Here is a 9,428-nt window from a genome sequence, read left to right as displayed (position 1 = left end):
GTGAAAATTGGGTCCAATTAACATTTTCGGACATATAAAACAAACAAAATACTATTAGGCAATAACAAAATGGCAATATTATAAATTTTGGTACGGAAGGCGGAAGACCAGCCTGTGTTTGCTGCTGGCTACTTTGCCCAACTTGGCCATCGTCCTGTGTGGGGGCATACTGTTGCCCATGATGTGGGTAGTGTACTGCCTCCTGGGATTGTGCTCGGTACTGGCCAAAGTGATACTGGAGATGGGCCTCTTGTTGGGTCTGGTAGGCCCGTGTCTCATACCCACCAATATAGCCATGTCGTCCCCAACCAGGTTGGGACCAGCCTCCGACACTGGGTGGGAACAAGTGGCCATATTGGTGAGGTTGGCTAGAGCCAGACATATGTGGCTGCTGTTGGAAAGGTTGGGTAGGGGGAGGAAGGGGATGAGGTGTAAGCCCACATATTTGAGGATTCTCAGAGCCTGCTTGAGCAAGCATGTGTGTGGGGTGTCTAAGGCGCATTAGATTTCTGGGTGAAAGCTGCCGCCTCTCCAGATATTCAAATAACTCATATGGGGTATTGGGGCGTGTGCTTGCATCAAGCAGGATCTGAAAACATCCTCGAATACGGAGCCTCACCTCACAGGAAAGGGCAGGAAGATAAAGGGCCAGGCTGCGTGAGTATGCCTCCTCGCCATCATCATTATTGACTGTAGCCAGTTCGTTCAGTACCCCTGGGTCCACATTGGTACGGGTATTTTGGGCAGGGATATGGCGCCTTCTTCTTCCTCGCCGGGATGGTCCAGCAGGCTGTGGGGAGCCCCGGATCTGGCCAGTTAGGCTGCTGCTCATGTTTCCCTGCTCCTCCTGTATGGCTGATGGTGCAGCAGCAGCAGACGGTCCTGCTTGTGGATGTGGTCCTGGTGGTGGGGTTTGTGGCGCAGGCACTGGGTTTTCCTGAGAGGAATCTTCACCCATGCTTCTTGGAGGGGGAGAAGATGGGCCAACCACCTCATCCCCTACAGACCCAGGATCTTTGATGGGCTCAGTATCTGAGCTAGTTCCTCTCTCCGTAAGGTTGGACTGAGTTCTGTTATGAAATAGAACAGAGCCAAAAATAAATCAATTTTTTTGGCCCTGTAAAGTATCTGTGTAATGTGGTGTGAGGTATCTACTTACTGTTTCAGATCCAGAATAGGAGCGAGGAAGGAGAGGTGGTCATAATAGATGTATTTCCTCTTTATGTGGCCCGCATCACCACTCCTGGACCGCTGCTGACGTTCCCGCCTGTATTGGTTGCGGATGCTGCGTCAGCGTCTCATCACATCTTCCACTGCAATGTGACAGGAAATATTCTCAATTTCACATATTTGATAGGTCAAATTTGGTACCAGTAGCCTAGGCATGTGGCATTCTGGGGTGTGCTTTCTACCCAGGGTGGCATATATAATTGGGGCATCCAAGCCAAATACACAGGGGCACAATAGTTCATGTATCAAGTAACTACACTTAATAACTTGGTTGGCTAGGAGGATGAGGAGCTTGTGGGCTGGGCCAAATTATGGCAGTGTAAAACCATGGGTCGCATCAAAATCTACCCGCCTCATAAGGCAAAAAGTAGAAGCACAGGAAGGGGGGGGCGGCTGATTCTAAATGCATTTTTTGAAGTGAGGTAATTCTAAACAGTTTTTGGGTTGTACTTACTCAGTTGCCGCTGCTCCTCACGTGGTCGATCACTAAAATCGTGGCACATCTGGCGACATATGCACCTCCATGACGCCTCCTTTCTTGCCCGGTTGGCATAATGGGCATCACGTTGGTCCCAGATTTCTGGCAGCATCTCCACATTGAGAAAATATGGCGCCATGACGCTGCTGGACTCCGTGGAGGTGTACTTCCTGGATGTCTGGAGCGCTTTTTCAGCTCATTTGCATGTCTAAGCTTCCTGATGATGGATTGGCCCATTTCCTGTCACCTGCCAAAAGACCTACGTATTTCTACGCCTTAGGCCGGGGTCACACTAGAGAGGAATACGGACGAGTGAGAGGCGTTATAAGCACGCATTACACACGGACAAATGATTCTCTATGGGGCAGCTCCCAACAGCCGTATAATTATCGCCCGTATTCTACGGTCTGTGCCAACTTGCATTGGCGTACTACGCCCGTAGTACGCCAATGCAAGTCTGTGGTTCCCCAAAGAAACGGATTACACACAGACCACACGTGTGACTTGCAAGAAATACGCAGGTCTTTTGCCAGGTGACAGGAAATTACCAAGAGGCCTGCCACCACCGAGCCAGGACCGAGAGGCCTGCCAGTACCGAGCCAGGACCGAGAGGCCTGCCAGTGCCAGCACCAACAGCCTGCCAGCAAAGAGGCCTGCAAGAGTAAGTATAACCTATGCGTGTGTGTGTTTGTGTACTTTCTGTGTGTTTTTATTATGCATATTTTTTCATAGTTGTTGCATGTGTACTGCATTTTATTTTCATACTAATGTAATTTTATTTGAATATTTCAAATTGTGCTGTGATTGTGTGTTGTGTGTTTTGTATGTGATGTGACTGGTATTGTATGTGGTGTCACTGTAGCATGTGTTCAGCAATTTATTTTTTTCATGTACTGTGGTATTTAAAATAAAGAGCATATTGAAATCTGTGCTTGATGAGGCTTTAGTGACGGGGGCACTGCCGAGATCAATGGAGGAAGCGGTGATAGTAGTTCTGCCGAAGGAGGGAAAAGATCCCATGGCTGCGGAGTCGTACAGGCCCATTTCGTTGTTGACAACGGATGTCAAAATACTCGCTAAGATCCTGGCCACCCGGCTCACCGGGGTTGCGCATACCATTATACACGAGGACCAGTCGGGCTTTATGCCTAACCGCTCCACGGCTGTTAACTTAAGAAGATTATTTCTTAATATGCAACTGCCTGCTGATAATGGTGGAGAATAGTGATGTCATTGGACGCTAGGAAAGCATTTGATAGCGTGGAATGGCAATACTTATGGAAAATCATGGAACTGATGGGATTCGGCCCCGCGTTCATGGCCTGGGTGAAGTTATTGTACTCATCCCCAAAGGCGGTAGTTAAGGTGAATGGAGAACAGTCCGGGATGTTTGACTTGCATAGGGGCACAAGGCAGGGGTGTCCGCTGTCCCCGCTATTGTTCGCGGTGGCAGTGGAGCCCCTGGCGGCCAAGATCAGAGCTGAGAGGGGAGTGGTCGGATTTAAATTTGGGAAGCTGGAAGAAAAAATATCATTGTATGCCGACGACATCCTGTTGTTTTTGGAAAGTGCAGGAGAGACACTGGGGTGCGCGATGGATGTAATTAAACAATTTGGGAGCATTTCGGGACTGGAGATAAATTGGCACAAGTCTTGTGTCATGGCTGTGGATAGAGCAATAGAAGCGGAGGAGATAGATGAGAGGGGGAAACAACTCCATCTAGTTTCACAGTTTAAATACCTAGGGATATGGGTAGCTCTTCCACTGTCCCGATTCACGGGTCTTAATTTGGTTCCTCTGCTAGAGAAATTTAAAGGGAAAATAGGTGCATGGTGCAAATTGACTTTAACGGTAACGGGTAGAACTAACCTGATTAAGATGGTCCTTATGCCACAACTAATGTACGCTTTGCACAATTCGCCGATATGGCTACCAAAAAAAGGTTGATGCATTGATTCTATCTTCAGATCCTTGATATGGGGCAAGAAGCAGGCACGGATTAAATTTGGAACTTTGCAAAAAGGAAAGGAAGAGGGAGGACTGGCTGCACCAAATCCATGGGTCTATTTCTTGGCAGTACAGGGCCAGCATGTCAGGGGATGGAGAGAGCTCGATTGTGGAGGAGCAGCTCACCGGGTGCTGGTACATGTGACGGGGAGACGCCCACTTATCCAGGGTCTAGAGGATGGTACCTTTAAGAAACTGGGAGCACCATATCCTACCATAGGCATGATTCAGAAGGTATGGGACACCATTAAAAGGATCAGAGGGGTGGATGAGCTGACTAGGTACTCACCGGTGTGGGACAATGAGCATCTGCCGGAACTTAATAAGCTGCGTAAAATGGGCAATTGGAAGGCGAAAGGAGTAAGATATGTGTGCCAGCTGCAGAGTGGAACGGACCTGAAGACCTTTGAGACATTGAGAGAGGAATTTGATTTGCCTTCGGTATGGGGGTTTCAATACTATATGCTTCGACATGCTTGGAGGGCACAGTGTAGATTGGGAGCCATGACGGTTCAGGGCGACATTGTACTAGACTTTGTGTGTATGAAGGGAGGGACGAGGGGAGTTATATCGAGCATATATCATGATCTACTACACTCCTATCTGGGGGACAATCACCTCACTGCAAAGAGTAAATGGGAAAGGGAGGTGGGTACCCTCACAACAGAACAATGGGAAGCTATTCTTGAATATGTCCCGAAGATCTCTCTAAGCGAGCAGGCACGGCTCTCCCAATTATATGTAATACATAGAACATACAAAACACCGCTGGTCCTATTCAAGGCGGGCTTGAGGGGAGACTCTAGCTGCCCTAGATGTGGCACAGACCAGGCCGGACTGTTACATATGTTATGGTCGTGTCCGCGGCTGGTGGCATACTGGCTGGTCGTTATCAACAAAATTGTGAGAGCTTATGCATGTACGCTCGACAGGAATCCAGTGCTGTGTGTTTTGGGGGAGGTGGATGGGATACCTGTCTCAGAACATTACAAGGTGGCAATAGCGAGGTTGCTGTATGTGGCACGCAAACTAATAGCACGAAAATGGAAGGATTCGGAACCCCCGACTAGGAGGGAATTTATTGCTCAGACACGTACGGTAATGCATTTAGAGGAAAGCATTTACAGGCGAAGGCATGGTGAAAGCACTTTCGAAAAAATATGGTCCGCCTGGATGGCGGTGATATGATTGCTAAGACTCTCAAGTATACTCGGCATAAGGAGTATTGGGGGAGGGGGGAGGGGGGGATGGCTTTGATTGTATTATTACAAGATATGTGAATTGTTACATGTATATTGATATCCACTGTTTATTGTTTAAAATCTTTTGAAACCTAAATAAAAATAACTGGTTTAAAAAAAAAAAATAAAGAGCATAGTAGCTCCTACTTGTAAAAAAAAAAAAATGAAAACAAAAATTTTTATAATAAATAAAAACTGTCTCCGAAAACTGTCCGTAGTATCACTGTAAAACCATGTAACATTAAGTGTGGGTATACGTGCAATACCTAAACAAGGTCACGTTAAGTGTGGGTATACGTGCAATACCTAACAAGGTCACGTTAAGTGTGGATATACGTGCAATACCTAAACAAGGTCACGTTAAGTGTGGGTATACGTGCAATACCTAAACAAGGTCGCGTTAAGTTTGGGTATACATGCAATGCCTAAACAAGGTTACGTTAAGTGTGGGTATACGCTCACTGATAGATTGTGAGTTAACTCTGCAGCAGGGAATTACACATGCAATGCCAAAACCAGGTCACTTTAAAGTTTGCGTATACGCTCACTGATAGATTCTCAGTTAACTCTGAAGCAGGGAATTACACACATGCAATACCAAAACCAGGTCACTTTAAAGTGTGGGTATACATACAATACCAATGTTTTCTTTAAAGGGCAACACGAGGTGTAGGGTTGGGAAGGTTGCGCATTGCACATATCAACATTCAATTTTTTGGGGTGGTTTTTCAATCAAAATATATCTGACTTTTTTATTATATTTTGCATACAACCTATTTTTTATTATTATTATATTTTGCATAACACCTTTTGTTTTTTAATTATATTTTGCATAACAAGTGTGTTATACTTGCAGATCCTTTCAGCAGATCCGCAAGCTAGGCCGCAGCAGACCCAGAGAAAATACTTCAATTTTCCCAGTAAGTATAAAGGCCTGAAAGCTTTGGTTATCCTTTGTATAGCAGCTTAACAAGTGTCTTTATACTTGCAGATCTGTTCAGGAAGGACCCGCAAACCAGGCCGCAGCAGACCCGCCCAGCCGCAGCAGACCCGCAAGCTAGGCCGCAACAGACCCAGAGAAAATGCTTCAATTTTCCCAGTAAGTATAAAGGCCTGAAAGCTTTGGTTATTCTTTGTATAGTAGCTTAGCAAGTGTCTTTATACTTGCAGATCCGTTCAGGAAGGACCCGCAAACCAGACAGCAGCAGACCCGCCAGGCCGCAGCAGACCCGCACACCAGGCCACAGCAATAATGTCTTCTTCTGGGAGTCCCCCCCTCACATCATCAGCGAACTGAGGTAATATAAATAATGGTTTCTTTTTTAACTCTTATTTTACACGTTTTTTTTTTCAACCCTATATGCATGTATTATGTTTTCACAGGAAGCTGAATCTGAGGAGCTTCCAGGAGGAGACATGGAGGGTGGAGAAATGCAAGGAGGGGGCGCGCAGAGTGTAAATTTAGCAGATACAAACACTGACATACATAATGCTACACCCAACACAAACATTCATCACAGCACACACAATAATGTTGTGAGTTCATTTTCCCCTTCACTACTGAGGCCCGAGGAACTCCCTCTTCTGGTGAAGAAAGGTAGTGAGCCTGATTGTCAAACACCTGGGGCTGATGATGATGACTGGCTGAGTGGAGTTAATGACTGGATATAAGGCTGCCGACGCCCTTCTGGCCTGCGGGTGATTTCTCTGTGGACTTCTAGGAAACCAGTCTGATTCCTGCTCATCTAAAGCTAAGATTTCTGCTTTGCCTTTTTGCATTAGTGTTTTGTTTTCCTTGCTTTTCTGGATTCTGCCATTCCCTGCTGGGGTGAGCTGAATCTCCTTTTGCCTGTTGCTCTGTCTTCAGAATATTCCTGAGTACTGACATAGCTTTTTTGAAGCCTAGCTTCTTCAGGGCCTTTTTTACTGTCAGTTTGTTGGCTCTTATTTTCATAGGGTTTTTCACGGATTGCAGACAGCAGCCTTCCTGTCCTTTCCTATCTAAGCTAGCGTAGGCCCCATCTTTGCTCAGTCTATCTTTCTGTCTGTGTTTTGTTCTTTCTTCTTGCTTCACCGTCATTATATGTGGGGGGCTGCCTTTTGCTTTGGGGTCTGCTCTGGGGCAGTTTAGATTTCCCTTTCTGTCTTTAGGCTATGTAGTCCTCCGGCTGTGATCGAGGGGCCTAGGGCATCGTAGGAGCCCCCCACGGCTACTGCTAGTTGTGTTGATAGGTTCAGGGGTCTGCAATCCGATAGCTGCCAACTTCTCTGGTTTTCTGGACTTAGCTAGTATTTCTATTTTTGCCTCCTACGGTGACTCAATCATAACACAATAACTAAGCATCCATGCAAGCACATAACTTTTTTTTTTTTTATTACAGTCTTCACAATCCGGTGCCCGCACTAGAGCGACTCCCAGGACATCCCAGCGTCGTCGAGGTGATGCTTCCGGTGGTCGGGGAACAGTAAGTAACACTTTATTTGAGTGATTGATTAATGAACCTCATGTGTCTGAATTTAATATTCCCTTTTTTTTTTCCACAGGTTTCACAGCGTGCTCCTGACACACCAGTCGAAGAGGGTATCATCATAGATGTGAACAGCCTCATTGAGGCTGTGCAACCGCGGGAGCTGCTGTGGGACATGGCGAACCGCTACCATGCCGACCAACCAACCACCCGATGGCTTTTTGATGAAGTGTGTTCGGAAGTTATAGAGAACTGGGAGGAGCTCGATGCAAGGGCCAGGGATTTTGTGCGTAAGTATTCCAATTTCAGTAACTTATATTACAGCATGTGAAGTGTTGAATACTAAACACTGTTTTTTTTTTTCCTTCACAGGTGACAGGGTTATCATACGGTGGCAGTCACTCAGGGACCGCTTCAAGAGGGACTTCATCGAGGAGATGCAGGCCCCGAGTGGATCGAGAGGACGCAGGGGCAGCCGGTATAAATACTACCTAGCCCTGTCGTTCCTCCGGTCGACGATGGTGAGCAGAAGGTAAATATTCCACACACCATTTCTGTAGTACAAATGTTTACATGTTTAACCTAATTTTTTTTGCAGCAAGGCCAAATTAAATGTCAATATATTAATATATATTTTTTTCTCTTTTATAGCACCATCTGCAGCACTCAGGAGCCTGCTTCTGAGTTGCCTCCGTCTGGAGGGATCCCTTCGGAGACCGCCACCAGGGACCATATCGAGGTATCCGACCCCTCTGTACTTTCCCTCTTGTGTCATCCTTCTGTCCCATCCACCAGCACTGGAGCAGAAGGGCAGTCTTTATCACATGAAGCTGCAGGTGACGATTTACAGTACCCTTTACCCCACCCCTCTGACACTGCCGCAACATCTCGACCAACTTTTGGTTCTGGACGGCAGCGTCAGAGATGTCAGGAAAGAATGACTTTGTCTGACTGTTTGAATCTGAATTCAACCGTCCAGAATGCATTCCGACTTTTAGGACAGCAGATAACTTCAGAGTTGAACTTGATAAATCAAAATATCATGGAACTCAGAAGTTATATGGAGAGGATGAATTCAGAGTCAAACCAGGCGCCGAGACATATTTTTTTTCAGTCAGTTGTCCGGCAAATGGAAGATTTAAATCCTCACCTACAGATGCATGTGATGCAAGCATGTCACAATGCTCTAGTGACTGCAGTATCCCAGGCCTCCCAATCTACCCATGCACCTATTCCATCACCTTCTCATTCCACCGTCCATCCTCCCTTCGTCCATCATTCCACCGTCCATCCTCCCACCGTCCTTCCTTCCACCGTCCATCCTTCCACCATCCATCCTCCCACCACTCCTTCTCCTTTCTCTAATTCCCCATTCCATTCTTCCCAGTACCTTCCTTCCCCACTGCATTATACCCCAATGACCTCACCGTACCAACCCCCAGCCACACCTTCAATGTTCCTACAAACCTCCTCTGTTCATCAACTCCCGTCCCAACCTCATGTTTTAAACCCCCCTTCCACTTCTGATCCTCACCAACCTTGTTCCCAGTCCTCCCCCCCTCGATGTGGTCAACCCTGTTAACCCCTCTGATTATATCTCCACCCAACAATACCGCCATCTGTAAATTTGTTAAAAATTGTCATAAAAATAAAATATTTTTTCTTTCAAAACAATTTTATTGTGTGGTTTAATTTTTTTCTTTAGTGTTAAGGAAAAAAAAACAACACCAGTGGTGTTGAGGTTAAATACACAACACTTGGGTAAAGGTAAAAAAAGATTAAATGTACACCGGTGGTGTACAGGTATATACACAACACTTGGGTAAAGGTAATACACAACACTTGGGTAAAGGTAAAAAAAAGTTCAAGGTACACCGGTGGTGTACAGGTATATACACAACACTTGGGTAAAGGTAATACACCACACTTGGGTAAAGGGAAAAAAAATGGTTACAGGTACACCGGTGGTGTAAATGGAAAAAACACCCCACTTTTATTACACAA

General features: G+C 46.1%; 1 protein-coding gene and 1 long non-coding RNA gene across 3 annotated transcripts; both read left to right on the top strand.

Annotated features, from left to right (window-relative positions):
- The first annotated feature begins 3,979 nt into the window (after positions 1–3,979).
- Positions 3,980–7,040, top strand: LOC141052516 (uncharacterized). The gene is made up of 4 exons (XR_012220827.1): positions 3,980–5,876; positions 5,948–6,055; positions 6,127–6,254; positions 6,340–7,040. It is a non-coding gene; the product is annotated as an uncharacterized lncRNA (long non-coding RNA).
- Positions 7,041–7,073: 33 nt separating this feature from the next.
- Positions 7,074–9,098, top strand: LOC141052513 (uncharacterized). Of its 2 annotated transcripts, XM_073549765.1 has the most exons (4): positions 7,074–7,421; positions 7,501–7,714; positions 7,797–7,956; positions 8,076–9,098. In XM_073549765.1, the coding sequence occupies exons 2-4, from the start codon at positions 7,600–7,602 to the stop codon at positions 9,004–9,006; spliced, it is 1,206 nt and encodes a 401-aa protein (XP_073405866.1). In that variant the 5' UTR covers positions 7,074–7,421; positions 7,501–7,599; the 3' UTR covers positions 9,007–9,098. The 2 variants fall into 2 exon arrangements, with proteins under 2 accessions (XP_073405866.1, XP_073405865.1); XM_073549764.1 differs by having other exon boundaries at positions 7,074–7,714.
- The last annotated feature ends 330 nt before the right edge of the window (positions 9,099–9,428 follow it).

The sequence above is a fragment of the Dendrobates tinctorius genome, unplaced genomic scaffold, assembly GCF_039654945.1.
Source record: "Dendrobates tinctorius isolate UK_male_01 unplaced genomic scaffold, ASM3965494v1 ptg000161l, whole genome shotgun sequence".
Taxonomy (NCBI): Eukaryota; Metazoa; Chordata; class Amphibia; order Anura; family Dendrobatidae; genus Dendrobates; species Dendrobates tinctorius.
This window is presented reverse-complemented; position numbering and strand designations above follow the sequence as displayed.